The sequence below is a fragment of the Cucurbita pepo genome, chromosome 7, assembly GCF_057944985.1.
Source record: "Cucurbita pepo subsp. pepo isolate OVF chromosome 7, ASM5794498v1, whole genome shotgun sequence".
NCBI classification, from domain to species: domain Eukaryota; kingdom Viridiplantae; phylum Streptophyta; class Magnoliopsida; order Cucurbitales; family Cucurbitaceae; genus Cucurbita; species Cucurbita pepo.
Genome location: NC_141804.1, coordinates 3,252,009 through 3,270,916, shown reverse-complemented (window position 1 = coordinate 3,270,916; position 18,908 = coordinate 3,252,009). Strand labels below are relative to the sequence as shown.

At 38.4% G+C, this 18,908-nt stretch overlaps 4 protein-coding genes across 10 annotated transcripts; 3 read left to right on the top strand and 1 right to left on the bottom strand.

Moving 5' to 3' along the window:
* Positions 1–1,282: 1,282 nt before the first annotated feature.
* Positions 1,283–3,455, top strand: LOC111799115 (F-box protein At3g12350). The gene is made up of 2 exons (XM_023682521.2): positions 1,283–2,489; positions 2,876–3,455. Exons 1-2 carry the CDS (start codon positions 1,584–1,586, stop codon positions 3,332–3,334), a joined length of 1,365 nt encoding a protein of 454 aa, XP_023538289.2. The 5' UTR covers positions 1,283–1,583; the 3' UTR covers positions 3,335–3,455.
* Positions 3,456–4,898: 1,443 nt separating this feature from the next.
* Positions 4,899–6,114, bottom strand: WLIM1 (GATA type zinc finger transcription factor family protein). Its single transcript, XM_023682523.2, has 5 exons — positions 5,979–6,114; positions 5,792–5,888; positions 5,653–5,696; positions 5,482–5,571; positions 4,899–5,388 (listed from the first exon to the last, which is right to left on the bottom strand). The coding sequence occupies exons 1-5, from the start codon at positions 6,111–6,113 to the stop codon at positions 5,164–5,166; spliced, it is 591 nt and encodes a 196-aa protein (XP_023538291.2). The 5' UTR covers position 6,114; the 3' UTR covers positions 4,899–5,163.
* Positions 6,115–8,569: 2,455 nt separating this feature from the next.
* Positions 8,570–12,703, top strand: LOC111798519 (uncharacterized). 4 transcript variants are annotated; one of them, XM_023681732.2, is made up of 4 exons: positions 8,570–8,734; positions 9,850–9,955; positions 10,196–10,251; positions 12,330–12,703. In XM_023681732.2, the coding sequence occupies exons 1-3, from the start codon at positions 8,622–8,624 to the stop codon at positions 10,208–10,210; spliced, it is 234 nt and encodes a 77-aa protein (XP_023537500.1). In that variant the 5' UTR covers positions 8,570–8,621; the 3' UTR covers positions 10,211–10,251; positions 12,330–12,703. The 4 variants fall into 4 exon arrangements, with proteins under 4 accessions (XP_023537500.1, XP_023537499.1, XP_086981550.1 ...); XM_023681731.2 differs by lacking the exon at positions 12,330–12,703 and adding an exon at positions 11,396–11,547; XM_087125424.1 differs by lacking the exon at positions 12,330–12,703 and adding an exon at positions 10,969–11,337.
* Positions 12,703–17,577, top strand: ATCSA-1 (Transducin/WD40 repeat-like superfamily protein). Of its 4 annotated transcripts, none has more exons than XR_002815712.2 (9): positions 12,703–12,852; positions 14,768–15,022; positions 15,092–15,251; positions 15,566–15,741; positions 15,828–16,074; positions 16,635–16,789; positions 16,889–16,959; positions 17,039–17,107; positions 17,223–17,292. XR_002815712.2 is itself a non-coding variant. In XM_023681728.2 (9 exons), the coding sequence occupies exons 1-9, from the start codon at positions 12,703–12,705 to the stop codon at positions 17,262–17,264; spliced, it is 1,344 nt and encodes a 447-aa protein (XP_023537496.2). In that variant the 3' UTR covers positions 17,265–17,577. The 4 variants fall into 4 exon arrangements, 2 of the variants coding, with proteins under 2 accessions (XP_023537496.2, XP_023537495.2); XR_015421658.1 differs by having other exon boundaries at positions 17,212–17,280; XM_023681728.2 differs by having other exon boundaries at positions 16,870–16,959; positions 17,223–17,577.
* Positions 17,578–18,908: the final 1,331 nt, after the last annotated feature.

The window sequence follows — 18,908 nt, the reverse complement described above, 5'->3', positions numbered from 1 at the left end:
CTTTTCCTTTTAAAGAATAAAGCAAAAATTAACATGGGACGTGGAGGGAGCGAGAAAAAATTTCTCTCCAATAGATAAATGTGACTGGGACGGGAGATAACTGGGACCGTAGACAGGGATTATCTTCTCCATCCTTGTCTACTGTTCTTCATCCTTGTTCCTGTTCTTGCTTAATTCCTGCACAGTGTGCTTCATTCATGTTCCTGTTCTTGCTTAATTCCTTGACCCGTCTTGCCTAATATAAATATTTTTTTAAAAAATATTTTCTAGATTCCATTTGCAAGTTTCAAGTAAGAGGGATTCTTTCGTTTCCCTCCTTATCAGAGAGGGGCCGTAGGTGAAATAATTTGATCAATAAACAATAATTTACAACAAAATGATTCAACTCCAATCTCTAATAACATGAGTGAATTAACACCAATTTGCAGTTTATGTTGAAAAATGAAAAGTATTCCATATTGACCCGAATCAATTCATATGCTCCCATTTTTATTAAGATTCCGGCTAGAAGCATACAAGTATTGTAATGTGCCTCTTGGTGGGTATGTGGTAACTATGTATGTAAGGGTATAATCGGTGCTTTTACAGCAAAAACAATAAGAAACCTGATATAGAATATTACATTATAGAAAATTAAATGACTATTTTTCTATAAAAATAATAAACCAAGAAAAATTATCCGTAGGGAATTTCTGCTAAAATAAATAGAGAATTTCGCTAGAATAGGGACGGATAAGGCTTCACTCTAGTTTGAATTAGCTAATGACACCATTTTTCGAATGCCCAAGAAGTCTTCTCTGTCTCCATCTCCGGCTATGCGTGCTCGTAAATCGTTAGTTTGAATAGCAGGGTATGAATCAGATTCTCCCATCAAATCAAATGTTGGAGACTAAATTTGGGCCTAGAGACGATCCACGATTTTGTGGGCCGAGCCTTTGACATTGAAGGTAGAAATGGGCCTGGGTCGGGTGGCAAGTGGAAGCAACGGGTTTCGGTCAATCCAAGGGCTGACGTGGCGTGGGATGGACAAAACATGGCCATTGAAATCGAGATAGGTATGACGTGGCGTGTGCTGGAATGAGGACGTGTGATGGTTGTTCTTGATGATTGATGACCACGCAAAGTATTTCCATCAATATTGGAAATATTCTTTGGTTTATAGTTTCGCAAGGATTTTATCAAAAGGAAGAAAATAATTTGTATTTTCTATTATCAAATAAAATTGAATTCAAATAAAAAAAGCAAACTTTTTAGATTTATTCAAAGTAAAATTAATATTTGTAATTTATGATTTGATTCTAAGCTTTTGGTTAAGTAACAATTTAATCAACTTTGATTTAGTTTTGTTCTAAATGAATTGGGCCGTTTCTTGGAACACTCGTAAACAAGTTTGACTCGGCGGATTTCCGAGGAATAAATTCCCTACTCCGATAAGGAATCTTCGAGTTTGCCTCCATTTTTTTTTCCAGATTTGCTCTTCCCTCACGCACAGGAAAACCTCAGTTTGTCACGCAAGTTTATTTTGCTGATTTCATTCGGAAAATCCGGATTTTCCGAGAAAATCTGTTCATAGAGCTGCAAACATGGCGAATCTTAGCTCCGAATTTGATGAGATGGGTTCCTTCACCTTCACTGACTTTCCTGAAGATGTTCAGTTATGTATTCTCTCCTTCCTCTCTCCCTCCGATGTAGTCACTTTCTCTTGTACATCGAAGAGAGTCGTCTCGCTCTGTAGGAATGATCGGAAACTGTGGTTTACGATGTGCGATCGGAGATGGGGATCCAAAACTCAGATCAAGAATTGGGGAAAAGGAAACATTACTTACAGGTTACTCTATAGAACTCTTCTTCAATGGGAGAATTTATTAGGTTTTTGGCGCCGGAGTGGCTCGTCTAGCGTATCATCGCCGCCGCTGGTGTTCTTCGAATGGGGCTCGGATTTTCTCGCTGGATTTAGGGTTTCTCCATCGAGGAACGGTACTTACGATGTGGTTAAGTCTCCATTTCTATGGCTGGGGCTTTCTTCAGAAGGTAAGGCCATGGGTTTTATTGACCCCAAGGGCTGTTCAGACTTCGCCGGGAAATTTTCGGATTTGGGAGAATCCGATTTCTCCGATTGCGATTTGGTTCCCGTCGATTTGAGCTTCATGGGGAAAAATCATTTTGTCATCGAGGAAAATCAGACGTTTGTTTATCCGAATTCCCCAGAACAAAGGAAAAAGGGATTCCGCCGGAGTTCAAGTTTCGCCAATTTGGCCGCCGCAACTGATGTGAACGAAGTGGCAAGTGGCTCTCCCGGAAGCTTACCGGACCAATTAATGTCAGAAATTTATCAGCATTTTGCGAATAGAACCAGTCCTGGAGCCTCAAGGAGGCAAAGGAGGAGGGAGAAGGAAAGACTAGGAAAGAAGAAATGGGAACCAGAGCATTTCGTTAAAATTGTCAATTGCTCGCCCACACCATTGCGGCCATTACAGGGCTTGTGGAAGGTGTTGTCTCCCTCTCTTACCTCCTTGAGTTTATGTATTCTTTCAACTAGCTTGATATATACAATACAACAAAATATTAAGAACATGCTACCAAAACTTGAGAATTTAATGGCTTGGAAACGTTCAAACCATCTGATTTCAGAAATTGCAGGTGGGTTTATTCATGTTTCTATGTCGTATAGCTGATGTGATCATTGTTAGGCTCTGATATCTGTATCAATTGAGCTAAATGAAGAAACATGCTGTATTTTCTGTCAATTTGATCGTTTCTTTGGCTGGTTAGGAGTAGAACAGCTGTTTGTTGATTTTAATTTCATTCTTGCGAGTGGTACAATAGTGCTGGTTATGTGAGATGATATAGCATGGATTCCTATTTCATCTTGCAGGGAATTAGTGATGATATGAGCATGGATTTCTATCTTGTTGTATATGATGACATTGGTGGCATTTCTTGTCGGAGGGTTAGGGACTCGTCCGAACGTTTCTCTAGTAATGCTCCCGTGTTTTGGACATCGAATACTACGTTCTTGGAAACTCCATTCTCCCTTGAGGAAGAACTTTTATATGACTGTCGAATACATGTTCGGCCTCTACCAGCCAATGACATTGAAGAGCTAGTGCCTTCAATAGAAAACAAAAAGATTTCTCGCATCCTTTGCGTGAACTCGAGTTATGATCTAGTCTTACCGGACCTGGCTGGAAGTATTCCAAATCCTCGTAATGTCGAGGGAAGAATTTGGCAATACAATAATGGAACTTTTGGGTTCGGTTTCCTTAGGGATAACTTTATTATAGACCTGAAGCATATTGCTCGAAATGGTTTAATTCTGGATACTGTGGAATAATGTGTTTATTGATTCTCCTTTTAGTTAACATTGTAATGATTTGATGCATTCTTTGGCCAAGATTATTCTTTATACAATGTACAGATTGATTATGAATGGTTGATATGTCAAAAGTTCACAACTACATTGTTCTTTTTCTTTTTGCATGTAAAGCTAGAATGGTTTGTTGGATGATGGAAGTCCCATATCGGCTAATTTAGGGTATGATCATGGGTTTATAAGTGAGGAATACTAACTCCATTGGTATGAGGCCTTTTGGGGAAGCCCAAAGTAAAGCCATGAGAGCTTATGCTCAAAGTGGACAATATCATACCATTGTGGAGAGTCGTGTTTGTCTAACATGGTATCAGAGCCATGCCCTAAATTTAGTCGTGCCAATAGATTGGCATATCCTCGAATGTCGAACAAAAAACTCCAAAGGTAAAGGAGCCAAGCCTCCTCGAAGGCAGTCAAAAATGACTAAGACTCCAAAGGAGTCGAGCCTCGATTAAGGGGAGGCATACTTTGTTCGAAAGGAGGTGTTGGATGACCGAAGTCCCACATCGGCTAATTTAGGGAATGATCATGGGTTTATAAATGAGGAATACTAACTCCATTGGTATGAGGCATTTTGGGGAAGCCCAAAGTAAAGCCATGAGAGCTTATACTCAAAGTGGACAATATCATACCATTGTGTAGAGTCGTGTTCGTCTAACATGGTTGATCTGAAAACATGGTTTCTCCCTATTGTATACAGGTTTTTTGACCTCATGGATTGAAAGGTCGGGCTGTGAGCTTAGTCAAAAGACATAGTAGCCACTTATAGGATAAGCAGCCAACCTTCATAATGAGGAGTCAAAAATAAGAACAAACCATGAAAGAAAATAGATGTATAGTGATATGAAATCAGCCCAAAGGAAAGCTCTGATATCAAATGATAAGGAAGCCCAAAAATAAGAACAAACCATGAAAGAAAATAGATGTATAGTGATATGAAATCAGCTCAAAGGAAAGCTCTGATATCAAATGATAAGGAAGCCCAAAGGAAAGCTCTGATACCAAATGATAAAGAATCACGGAAAGGGAAGTAAGATTCAGATTATCTTGTTGATCAAATGTCTTAAGGCAAGAACACTTGTTTGAGATTCGAATCACTTCACAAGCAAGATTGATCATGTCAAGGTTTAATGATTTTACATGCAATCTGAACTACATAGAATTGCACCGAAACTTTGGCTAAAGGAAAGCACAAATGCTCCTTTTACTACATTTTTCCAAGTCTATCTTACAAAGGCAACATATATGACTTTATATAGCCTCAAAATAAAAATCTTTAACCTTCACGAGGCATTCTAAGAGTTGTAACTATATTTCATGACCAGAAGCCCTAAAATACATTAAATAAACACCATAACTCAAAATTATGATCATGATCACCCAAAATTTATAACAATGGAACTTGATTCTTCTACAATGTGGCATGAATTTTGACAACATTTTCTTCCCATTTTCTTTAAAGTTTATACCGCATGAGTGATGTCTTGGTTCGTATCATATAATTATGAGCATCCATTGGAATTGACAGGAAGACAATTCAGATTCATAAACATGCCACTCTTCTTCAGTATGAAAGATGGTGAAAATCAAACAGATCTTGGCATCTGTTTGAGCATGTTATTTGAATATATAAGAAACAGAGAGGCCAAAAAACACACTTTTAACAGGAAACACAACTGATGCTTGTATTTTTCTTAGTGCATAGCCTTAAAAGACTCTTGAGGGTTGCAGAGGAGGATATAAGGGTATCTTGTCTGATCTGATAGCTATAAGAGAAAGCTAGATTGTGCAGATCAGGCCTCAGAAGCCACCTCTCCACCATTGATTTTCTCCCTTGTTATCTTTTCATGGTCTCCTTCAAGCTGACTCAAGTTTCCTTTCTCCTTGATCAGTTGGATATGGTGGTGCTTGCAGTAAAGTCGCCCCTCGTGAGCGATGTAGTTTGAAGGGCTGATCGTGCATCCTCCATGACAGCATTTGAAGCAAGTTTTATGGTATGGAATTCCATTCACAGTAACCTTGAAACAGAAACCATATGACAGAGATCGGATTTGCTCATTGAGTTAACGAAACGAAAGGAGGAAGAAGAAAAACTCGGGTCTTGTCGTTACCTTTTCTATTGGAAAGACGGTGTTATTACAGCCAAGACATTTATCTCTTGTTCCACCGAACATGTTTGCAACCTTGCTCGCTGCCCGTTTCTGTTGATGCATTTTCGAGATCAAAGGGGAGAGATATAATAAATTCTTCAGGTAACAAGCTCAAGGGAAACAGGGAATTACCTCGCCATCAATCGGTTTCTCTGGTTTTACGATCTTGGGTGTCCCTAAAAACACGAAAAAGAAACAGATCCGACAGAGAATTAGCATCGAAACCTGAAGAACCTGAAGAATCAGTTCCATTCAAACAAGAATTTTGTACCTTCAAAGCTTTTGTCAAGACTACCAGTCCTCTTAAAGATCTGATCAAAGTGTGGCCTGCAGTAAAGAACCCCCTCAAAGGAATTGTAGTTGCTGAGCTGAAAACCGATGAACAACTTCAGTTTAAGTTCCAGCTCCTTCATTAGTCACAGACAAAAAAGAGGAACAAAAACCAGTGGTGGTCTTACCTTGAGAGTTCCTTTGCAATGGTGACATCTGAAGCAGGCTTTGTGGTAGACACGGTTATCAGCGGTCAACTTGTCGACGAGATAGACGGTCTTTTCACAAGCCATACACTTCTGGGTTGTGCCTGCAAATGCCATTGTCTTGCAGTGAAGGTTTCTTCTTCTTTGTGGAAGCTTCAGTGAAAGAAATGAGCTTTGTTTGGAAGAATAGGAAAAAATGAAGCAAAGGATATATAATTTCAGTGGGGGAAGCAAACAATCATGATGACAGGTACGTGGACTATAGCTTTATTTTGGATTAGGATTCATTGATGATAAATTTAACACTAAATCTGATTAGTACTGATTATTATTTTAGAAATTGTTTCTTAGAGTTCAAATTATAGTTTGGTTTCTGTATTATCATATGTTCTAACGAAAAATTCGTATAACGTATCAGTCTATTGAAAAATTATACGTACGTGGTGCCATACATGCTTGCTTTTTAAGTTACTTTTAAAAGTCTAGTTCTTAGAGTTAGTAATAAGTGAAGAGATCTCTTAAAAAATCTTAAAAAATCGTAAGAAGGTTCAAGGACTAAAATGAACTGATACTAACATTTTAGGAACTGAAAGAAAGAATGGAGATGGCATTTGCTGTAAAGGAAGGATGGGAACCAGAGGGGCCATAAGTTTGAAAAGCCAATGCACCTTAGCGGATAGCCTGCTTGCTTCCCAACTTTGAAAAGGTTCTTGTGAGATCTCACATCGGTTGGAGAGATAAACGAAACATTCTTTATAAGGGTGTGGAAATCTCTCTCTAGTAGACGCGTGTTAAAATTGTGAGGCTGACGGTGATACGTAACGGGCTAAAGCGGACAATATTTGCTAATAGCAGGCTTGGATTGTTACAAATGGTATCAACACCAGACATCGAGTGGTGTGCTAGCGAGAATGCTGAGCCCTGAAAGGGGCAGACATCAAGCAGTGTGTTAGTAAGAACGCTGGATCTCGGAAAAGTCCAAAAAGAACCATATCTATTGATAGTTGCTTGTTACACACCTTTACTTCATGATTAGAGTGACACTTTCTTCATTTGTAAGGCACAACATTAAAGCTATTAAAAGAACACCACAAATCACAAACCAATAAGGACCCATCATCCTCCTATCAATATTATACTCCAAAAGTAATGCAATGGCTAATAATGTAACAGCTCACCCAATGTCCTAGAATAATTCCCTTTTTCACCACATTTTATAATGTTTTGTATTGTACTTCATAACCAACTGCACATGTGAATGTGTATCATAACTATTGTTGTTCGAGCAACTGCACATCGTGATTTAGTCTGCTACTTTCTCAAACAACCCACCTCAATTTCAAATGAGGGCATATCATGAGCTTGAGCTAATCACGGTCTTACTCTTTTGCATCCTCGGCGACTCACTTACTCTCAAGTCATAATTGTTAGCTTGGAATTAAGTATACATATGTGTTGCCATATGCACCAAAACGAGCAAATGATGGGTAGGTTATGCATGGATAGCAAACTATAAAAAGGAAAGATCTAAATTTGGGGCTAGGATTTTGTTAAAGTCAAGAACTTGGGTGTATTGGAGCGTGATGAGACGATTGAGTTGAGTTTATTGATAGTAAGAAAATAGTAGGTTGTGGATTGAGAATGAGAGCAAGATGGGAATCGAGAGATAGCTTGAAGTAGACTTTTTTCGGATAGAGAGTGATAGACCGAGTGCGACCCATAACCATGCAGTAGTAAAAGCATGCATAGACTATGCAAGATTGATAGACTAAGCTTGGGAAAATAGTATAATGATAGCAAAGAACAAGAACATGACTAAAATGACACAATGTTATTATGTTATACTAACACCGCTTTTAGTTTTGGCTCCCGTTTGCGTTATGGGTTTGGCTTTGACTCTCGTTAACGCTCGTGTTATGGTTTTTCTCTCCTTTGCCCTTGCGTGTTGGTTCATTCTCTAATTCGAGCTTTGCCTAATTCCCTCATTCACTAACTTATTCTTAATACATAGGTTGGGTTGGAAAAATCTTTGGGACCCATTCGAATTTCAAGTTAATTAGTTTGATAACTCGAGCAACTCAAATAAAGTTCACAACCCAACCCTACCTAGGGTTGGGTTGCGTTGTCAAGTTGTTTTTTTAATTATTTACCATACATGTTACATTAATAATTAAAATGTCATAAATTTCAAATATCAAATATTTACTAGTCATAAGGCATAAAAATAAGTTATAGTTAAAGATGAGTTAGAGTCAAAAAAAAAAAAAAAATAAAAAAAAATAAAATAATAATAATATGTGTCAATATGAACGCCCTTAATTTTTTTAAAATTCAGATGCAATTAAAAATAAATAATTAAAATTTAATCCAGATATAATTAAAATAGCACAAACTTAAAAAGTTGAAAATGGAATTTAATACGTGGCAAGGAATAGAAATCTGAGCTGTAAACGGAATTTTTGAGGATTGTAAAGCGGATAATGACATGGCGCTGTAAGATAACGTTAGGTATTGTAAATTCAATCCTAACCGTCCAATATAATACGAATGCCAAGAAAGTCAAAATTGATAGTGAAAATACCCATTCGAGATTTCGAGGGAAAACCTGCAACTGCAAGCAAAGCGATGGGGCAATGCGTGAGTTGTCTGGACGAAGACCAAAAGCAACAGAGAAAAGAGGAAGAAAGATTGGCCTCCGTTGAAGCTCGGTCCAAAGCTGCCGAAGCTGCTCAGAGAAGGTAGCTTCCTCCTCCCTCACTTTTAACTTTCATTCGGAACTTCTGTACATCTTGATCGATCCTTTACAATTAGAGCAGTTTATCATTTGATTAGGGCTATCGTTGATCGTTATGTTTTTTGATCAGCACTTCGATCTTGTTAGTCAATGTTAATTGTTCAGGTGGTTGGATGACGAAAGTCTCGCTAATTTAGGGAATGATCATGGATTTATAATAATACTATCTCCATTGATATGAGGCCTTTTGGGTAAGCCCAAAGCAAAGCCATAAGAGCTTATGCTCAAAGTGAACGATATCATACCATTGTGGAGAGTCGTGTTCATCTAACATGGTATCAAAGTCATGCCCTAAACTTAGCCATGCCAATAAAATCCTCAAATGTCGAACAAAGGACTCCAAAAGACAAGGATCCGAGCCTCGATTAAGGGGAGTCGTACTTTGTTCGAGAGGAGGTGTTTGATGATGAAAGTCCCACATCGGCTAATTTAGGGAATGATCATGGGTTTGTAATCAAAGAATACTATCTCCATTCGTATGAGGCCTTTTGGGGAAGCCCAAAACAAAGCCACGAGAGCTTATACTCAAAGTGGACAATATCATATCATTGTGGAGAGTCGTGTTCGTCTAACACAGGTCTGGGATGTGACAGTTCTTTAGGGGAATGAATTTTGGGTCTTTTATCATGAAGGGCTATCGTTGATCGTTATGTTTTTGTCACGAAGATTGCTTAATTTTTTTTTTTTTTTAAAGCAATCGAATGAAGCTTAGTCTTCAGGTTTATAGATTTAACTACTTTTTCCTACAAAATTCTAAGTGCCCTAAAGAAAACCGAGGAAGAAAGCAAGAAAAAGAAGCCATGAGTGCTCTAATTTGGGATGAATGAATTGCCCCCACCAATCTTTTCCTAAAAAGCTCACTTGGGCATACATTAATTACTTATTCATACTAAGGATGTATCTGCTATAGTTAACATTGAACTATTGAAGTACTTCCAGCTTCTCCTTTTGGTGATGATTTGAGCATTCAGTCTTAAATGAAACGAGAAATTCAAATTAAAAGCTATGATTGAAATCATCCATGTTTTTTTGGTACTGTAATGATATAAATATTTGCAGGCAAGAAGAATTTGAAAAATCTGCTGCAGGAAGAGCTGCACGTGCTCAGATGGCAGCAAATGCAAAGCAATCTGCTAACGCTAACAAGGGAGAACCAGTTCTTAAGGTCACTCAAATTCTAGTTGTGTTTGTTGTTTGTTAATTGATATTATATGGTCAGTTATATTTAGATTCTTTACTGTGGTCGGTAATATAGCTTAAAAGAACCCCATAATATTTTCGCTCATAGAATTTGTTTCACTTTAGATGCAGTTTATCAGAGCATGTTGATGATAGGCCTTGTTTGCTAACAGATGATAATATAGCAAGTGATTCAAAACTTTTCTACTTGTTTTTGTTTATGCAGTGGAGTATGGGCTGAGGCGGTAATCTATGGGCCAGCTTCATTTCTTCTTTTTTTCTGTAAGTGAAATTTCTAGCAGCTTAAGTTCAGTAAGCTCTTCTGCGCATTACGTTTATCGTTATCAGATTAGTCAAGTTTTGTACCACTATGCCACACCCACAATCCATGACAACGAAATAACTTGTTTGTGCAAATGGAATATATTGTAGTCAGGCTCGTCCTAGGTTCTGTAGGTTAGTCTGGCGAAGGATTTGACAAACTACGACACTTGAATTGTGAGATCCAACATCGGTTGGAGAGGGGAACGAAGCATTCCTTATATGGGTGTGGAAACCTCTCCCTAGTAGACGCGTTTTAAAATCGTGAGGTTGACGACGATACGTAACGGGCCAAAGCGGGACTTGGACTGTTACAAATGGTATCAGAGTCAGACACCGGGCGGTGAGCCAGCGAGGATGTTGGCCCCCAAGGAGGGGTGGATTGTGAGATCCCACATCGGTTGGAGAGGAGATCGAAGCATTCCTTATGAGGGTGTGGAAACCTCTCCCTAGCAGACACGTTTTAAAATCGTGAGGTTGACAGCGATACGTAACGGGCTAAAGTGGACAATATTTGCTAGCGGTGGGTTTGGGCTGTTACATGAACGGTTGTCTTATATTTTCTTTCTCTCTCATACATCGTCTCCAAGTAATCGAGCTCTTCTTCATGTATTATATGAAGATGTCTATTTTCCCTTGTATTACAATTGATGAATCTCGTTTGGTTCCCTATTAAAGTGCAAACTTCAATTATGCAGTGTTAATAAATGGAAAAGATTGTATATATATCCGCCTTCCTGGGATCCTCTTATACCCCAAGCAACTTGTCTTTATACTCCTAGTCTCCCAAGACAGAAGTTATTGGATGAAACTGCGGTCGTTTATTTGTTTATTCATGAATCAAGGAAAGCAATAAGTGTGTGAACTTAGATTCTTTGACACTTTACTCTCATGTAAATTTTACTTAACTTCTTATGTCTCTATATGCAATTACTGTAAAGAAACTCGTGTGTTGCTCTCTTGGCAAGAACTTTTCTCTGATCATATCATTAACGTGTAAGAAAATTGGTAAAAAAGCAAGTATAGAACAGCTTCTGATTATTTACATTCTTTTGTGGATCATAATATTGCAATTGGATATTGATGTTTACTGGTTAAAATCCAGCAACCATCGCAAGTCCCAACCAAGGATTGCAACCTGTTGATATCAGTTGCTAGATCCATTTTTTTAGATTGCTACTCAATTTTTAACCTGTTGATATCAGAAGTAAGGGCCTTGGTGGGTTCCTCATGCTGGTAAATGGCCAGTCATTTTGGTCAATCAGGGGCTTTTTGGTTCTTCTCATGCGTCAAACATCACATATTTTCATGATCCAACAACTTCTATCTGTTGGTTTTCTCTCCAAACATTGCTTTGGCAATGTTTTTTTTTTTTTTTTTTTTTTTTTTTGAAAGTTTTTCATTTTATTATTTTAATGCTTTTGATTGGAATTCTATTATGCTCTTGTACCCACCGCTAGCAAATATTGTTCACTTCGGCTCGTTATGTATCGCTTTGAGCCTCACGGTTTTAAAACGCGCTACTAAGACTAGATTTCTATACCCTTGAATGCTTCGTTCTATTTTTCAACTAATGTGAGATCTCACAATCCACCCCTTTAGGGGTCAAGTGTCCAATCCATCTCCTTGGGGGATCAGCGTCCTCGCTAGCACACTGCTCGGTGCCTGACTTTGATACTATTTGTAATAACTCAAGCCCATCGCTAGCAGATATTGTTCGCTTGGTCAAGTGTCCAATCTATCTCCTTGGGGGATCAGCGTCCTCGCTAGCACACTGTTCGGTGCCTGACTCTAATACTATTTGTAATAACTCAAGCTCACTACTAGTAGATACTGTCCGCTTTGGTTCGTTATGTATCGTCGTGAGCTTCACAATTTTAAAACGTGTCTACTAGGAAAATTTTTTCACACGGATGTAAAATTAAAGGGTGGGTGGATGAAGAGAATGATGAAGAAATTACAAAATATTCTAACCTAAAAGTAAATCATATAATATTATTGAAAATAATTAATTAATTTAGCATTTATAATTATTACAGATTAAGACAAAGTGAGATGCATGTTAGAAGTTTGGGCCAAATTGTTTGTTCTGCGTACGCGTAAGTTTGGATCTGCTAGCCCTAATCGCAGGGAAGCCCAAAGCGATCATCTTTCGTCTCTCCGAGTCCCAATAATAATTGAGAGAGAGAGAGATAACGAAGAAGGAGAAACAGAGAGCACCGAATCAAGAGGAAGCTTCAATTGGTGGCCTCCGAATTGGGGTTGGAGAGAAGGGTAAAACATCCTTGGACTTGACAGATTTTCGACGCAGTGTTTGAAGGAATCAAGTGGGGGAGATACTGTTGCAGGAAAATAGATAGAGACAGAGAGGAAGATACAGCGTTTTTGCATGAGGGCAAAGATGCTTGGAGAATGTGGAAGGATATTAGAGATAGAGAAGCGGGAAAACTCCGCCCAAATTCTTTTGCTAATCGTGTTAAATCCGATCGAGTCAGCAGTCTGCAACTTTCCAATCATAAGGACATTGTCTCTCCCCATCGAGGTTCCGTCAACTCACTTCAGGTAATCCTAGATTTCTTATCCTACATTCAAACAATTTGCATTTTAATGGATTTGAATGAACGAAGTTGGAAATTGTTCGATTATAGTTTCTTTCTGGTTTGAGTTTAGATCTTTTCGCTGTCCAACTTAGTTCTTTTTTGGCCATGTTGAATTCGTTTGGGGTGTTATTTACTTGTTGTAATTATCGGATTAGATTGTAAGTTTCCTATTTCTGCTAATCGCACGCTTGACATAATTAATTATTGCCCTCGGGTTGTATTCATTTCTATTAATTGCACAACGCGAAAAAGGAAAGGAGAAGTCTAGTTTGTGGTTTTTCCATTTAGTATTGTGACCTACCATAGAAACCAAAAACCTTTAATCGTGTGTAGCGACCGGAGTAGCTGGAATTCTAGGTTCTATCGGTGTAGTTCTAGTTGGAATTTGATGTTGCCGATTGACGGTGGAGGACCCAAACCAGAAGGGAGAAGGATACCGTGAAGCTTGAGCCAGGAGAGGCAGAAGAGAGACAACAAAAGAACTTAGAAAACGTGAATGAGCTAAGATTCACCGAGGAAAAATTGTATTAAATAGGCTAAGCTTGTAATGGTTAAATCACCGATGAACCCAAAAGCTTATGCTGATGGGTTATGATAAATTTAGTATATCGACATTTAAACACTCTTCCCTCAATTGTGGACTTGGAAACTTATAAGCGAAAATCACTATTAATTGGGGGAATAACTTTATAGGGGTTTGAACACAAACGCTCTTTCTTTGATACCATGTTAAATCACCAATTAACTCCGAAGTAACTCCAAAGCTTAGCTTTAAGTTGACGGGTTATAGTAAATTGAAATATATCAACACTTTAATGGTAACAAACCCATAAAAGTGGCAGCGTATGAAAATTAAATGAACATAACAGAAAGTAAGGATCACAAGGGCCGAATACGCAAAAGTTAATAAAAAAATAATAAAAGTTGTAGTAAAATCCTCCTGAAATGGTTGTTTAACACTTCAACATCTTAATAAGGTCTTCATTGACTTTATGTTCTTAATTGTGCTCTCCTAAGTCAGAATCAGGAGTTAGGATAACTTCTGTTGATTATAGAGAAGTTTTCATTTTGGAACTTTCTAAAGTTGCTGAGTTTATAATTGGACTTTGTTTACCTTTTGGAAAACTGATTCTGTTTTGAACCAAGTGGAGAACTACAAAGGATAAGTCTATAGAGCAACTTGAAATCCTTTTTGGATTTATGACTACAACAAAAATATAAACTCAATTTGTTGCATCATATAGGTCTTTGTTTTTCACTTACCCCGCAGAATTAGCTTAATATTATTCTTTTTTTAAGCTTGACTTCAGTATATGTCATGCATAGGCAATAAAATTTTCGAACACATGTCACAAAGAGCAATCTTTAGTAAGCATTTTATCTGATTGACATTGGTGTTCTTTTATAATTATTGTTCTATTGATAACTCTATTAACATATTTTATATTTATTTTACCTCATTCTGTTTCTTCTGAATTTCAATATTCTTTTAGGTCGATTATGGTCTTGTAGCCCAACCACCATGGTTGGCCCAATCGTTAAAGAAGCAAAAATTTTAAAGCTAGATGGTCTTTGAGGTCATGGGTTTAAACCATGGTGGCTCATAGGATATGAAATATTCCATGAGTTCTTGACATCAAATATTGTAGAGCCAAGCACATTGTGCCCTGAGAGTAGTCAAGGCGCATGTAAGTTGGCTTGAACACTTGTGGCTATTAAAGGAAGTTTGGTGTTGTAGAGCTAGTTGAGTGTTTGGATTTTATAAGCTTGATTTTTGTTGATTTCATTCTTTAGTAGGTATCTCTGTTCCATTTTCATAACATGCTTATAAAACTAATAAGAACATCTAGCACCGACATTCTGGGTCATGAAATCAGGTCGATTTGACGGAGGGGAGATATTTGTTATCTGGAGCATCAGATGCATCGGCTGCTGTTTTTGATATTCAACGTGCATCTCATTCTGAGGGTCTTATTGCAAAATACCAATGCCTTTTTGCAGTTGATAAGCAGCATGAACATGGACATAAATATGCAATTTCCTCGGCCATATGGTATCCCATTGATACTGGATTGTTTGTCACAGGTTCATATGATCATCACATTAATGTCTGGGATACAAATACAACTCAGGTAGGTAACTTAGAGATCATGTGGGTCTTACCAGCAATTTTGTTATAAACTAATATTTCCTTCTTGTAGGTGGTGGTGAACTTTAAATTGCCTGGAAAAGTCTATAGGACAGCCATGTCCTCTTTGGCAACATCACACATGCTGATTGCTGCTGGAACGGAAGATGTTCAAGTCCGCCTTTGTGATATTTCATCGGGAGCATTTTCTCACACCTTATCTGGACATCGTGGTATGGTGGTGGTCTCTACTTTTAATTCTAAGAGAGTTGTTGCTGTCTTTAAGTTGTACCAATTGTTTTTGTTTCAAAATATTACAGCAATTGCAGTCCGTAGTTTTAATCAATTTGTGGAAGATGTCAATACCTGTATGACAAACATGTGCCCCCTTCCAGTTTTACTTTCCCATTGTGTAGTACTTTACCCGTTTTACAATTTGCAACACCTGATTGTTTATGAAATTTATTCAACCAGTCTTTTCTGTTTTGCCTATCTATCTATGTAAATCATATCTATTGACATTAATGTTTATATTATCATTTTACAGATGGTGTAATGAGTGTAGAATGGTCAGCTTCTAGCGAGTGGGTTTTGATTACTGGCGGATGTGATGGAGCAATTCGTTTTTGGGACATCAGACGAGCTGGATGTTTTCGTGTTCTAGATCAGTCTCAATCCCAGCTCGGGCGACGTCCACCTATTTCAGGATGGACTGCAAATAAGGTCCCTCTCCTCCCTAGTTTGGATATCACGGTATCCACCAGTTCTTTTGTTTGTCAATTAACAGATTTTATTTTATTATTTCTCAGCTATCAACATCTAAGTCCCACTTGGCCAGCCAAGGTTCAAATTTGAAATCTCGCATACTTCATAAGAAACTAGCCAATGGAAACGCAACAAAGCCATCATCTACTACAGGTAAACTGCCAGCTAAGGGATCCACAAGGCAGAGGCTACACCCAGGGCTTTTGTCCAGCCAGGATCGAGCAGTTTCTCACTACGGTGCTGTTACTGGATTAAAAGTAACTGGAGATGGCATGTACCTTCTCAGTGCAGGTGGAGTTACCCTGTCAACCCTTTCCAATCCAATTAAATATAGTTCAACTGTGTTATATTCATTTTTTTCTTGAATTAATCGTCTATTAAAAGCCATGATTTTCCTAGTATGCGGCTGCCGGACATCGTGCCTTGATGGAGGAAAAATTAGTGGATTGATTAAGTTGAAGCACAAGGGGAATTTAAAATGTGAACGCCATTAGACTTTGATTATAAAAGAAAATTCCTATAATTGAGTATTTTGAAAATCCTTTTGTACATGTTAGTCATGTACCCTACTTCTGGTGATAATGATGCTGATAGGAGTGTTGAAATATCAATAACAAGATCTGCATTAATGTTATTCTAACAAATCTTGATAGTTGGAGAATTGAGTTCTTTATTAGACCCTCTATCTGCTTTGTGATATAATTAAATCTACCTACGACAATTCATTAGCAATATCTTCTTGTTTGAATTTCTTTTTTCACGATCGGTTGAGGTAGTCATGTTATACTGTTATTCCCCCATCCCACCCCCATATAAAATGATCAGATGTTAAATTTGGATTTTGATTCCAGGTTCTGATTCAAGGTTAAAGTTGTGGGATGTCGAATCCGGGTGTAATACGCTCGTGAATTATGAAACCGTGAGGTTACATACCAATAAGCCGTTGCAATTAGCCACATCTCAAGACTCAGCCCTTGTATTTGCTCCATGCATGGCAAATATTAAAGTACATACTTCTTCCTATATCTTTCTGCTTCTTTGTGTCTACAGCTTACGTGTAATCTAGTTAACTTCTTGAACTTTTAGGCATTTGATATGTGGACAGGGAAGGCATCCCTGACGCTCAGCGGCCATTACGAAGCTGTGAACTGTTGCTTGTATAGTTTCCAGGATCAGGTACGGTTGGTTCAACTGAATTCGAAAAATTGTGGACCAAATGATAAATGTTGCTTCAAAATTTTGCAATGTTCTTCAGGAACTGTACACTGGTGGCAACGATAGACAAATTCTCGTCTGGTCACCATCCCGGGACTCTACCGAACTGGTACATCTTCTGAACTCATGCCCCTGCATTTAATGGAATTGAATAACTCTGATTTGCTTTCCATTAATATCAATGAAGTTTCCTGGTAGCTTATTCCATTTTAGTGGACTCGCAGGATTGGGAATCCAGTGCAGACAAAGATAACTGGAGCGACTGATTGTCCTCATCGACAAGGACGTTCGGTTTCAACGCTGATGCCATCCATAAAACTCTGCCCACCATGTACATAACTTTCCAGATTTGTATCATCTTTGAATGATTCTGCCCTCTCTTTCACAAACTGTCAACTAGGACGTGCACTATACTATAGCGTGGACTTGAAAAAACTCCACACCTTGTTCATTAGTAATAAACATGTTTCAAACTAAAGCCACGTTGGGTTTGACTTTGTAGCTTTTTCATCGAGCTTGGTAACTTTGTTATAATGTCTTGGATTCGCAATTATATGATTGAAAACTTGGGTTTGTTCTAGAATGAAACTGTCATGATTTGGAAAAAGTGAGTTACATGGATATAATCTTAGATCAGCATTTTAGTGTATGACTTTTTGTGATGTCCCACATTGGTTGGGAGGAGAACAAACCACCCTTTATAAGGGTGTAGAAATCTTCCCCTAGCAGACGCGTTTAAAGCTTTGAGGGGAAGCTCGAAAGGTTAAGCCTAAAGAGGACAATATCTGCTAGCGGTGGATCTGGGTTGTTACAAATGGCATCAGAGCCAGACACCAGATGATGTGCCAGCCTTCTCGCCCTTCCCCGAAGGGGGTAGACTTGAGGTGATGTGCCAGTAAGGACGCTGGACCCGGAGGGGGGTGAATTAGGTGGCAGTCCCACATCGATTAAAGGAAGGAGTGCCAGCGAGCGAGGACGCTGGACCCCAAAGGGGGGTGGATTGTAATGTCCCACATTGATTGGGGAGGAGAACAAACCACCATTTATAAGGGCGTGGAAACCTTCCCCTAGCAAACGGCTTTTAAAGCCTTGAGGAGAACAAACCACCCTTTATAAGGGCGGGGAAACCTTCCCCCTAGCAGACGGCTTTTTTAAAGCCTTGAGGGGAAGCCCGAAAGGGAAAGTCTAAAGATGACAACATCTGCTAGCGGTGGATCTGGATCGGACAATATCTGCTAGCGGCGGATTTGGGTCGTTACACTTTTCCAGGAATATGCTAGCAACCATGTTTGAATTTCGATCTCTTTGAAAATGTTGATGAAGACTTTGAGAAAACTTATGAGAATTGTGGAGATGGAGGAAAATTGTTTGAACGAGTCAATAAAACTTTACTTATAGCTTAATTAATTGACTATTTTTAATCATCATATCTAGAAACTAAGAACATATTTAGACATTGATGCAAGCATTAATTTTAGTAACACATCTATAAAAATGGATGAAAATTAATTTATGTCGTATCTTGTCCATTTCATAACATCAAAATCAGAAAAAAAAAAGGCATTAATTTATGTGGGAGGGTGAAGGAAGATCAGTTGGTGTATTAATTAGAGGGGGCAGAGGCCAGCCAAGCAGCGTTGTGGGCATGCATTTAGGGTCTGAGAGAGGGCCAGAAGCTAGCAAGTTGTGATATTCTAATGGAGTTTATAGTGAGAGACCAAGCTCTATTACTCTTGAATTCCACTAGTTGCATAAAAATAAAGACCATATGAATGTGTAGCCATTGCCATTGCACGTTTTGTTGAACCTTCAAATTGAGTATGCTTATTCTACTCCTCACAATTCATTGACTTAATACCATTCAGATTCAAAAATCTTTCTTATCCATTGGTTGACTTAATCGATGTTTT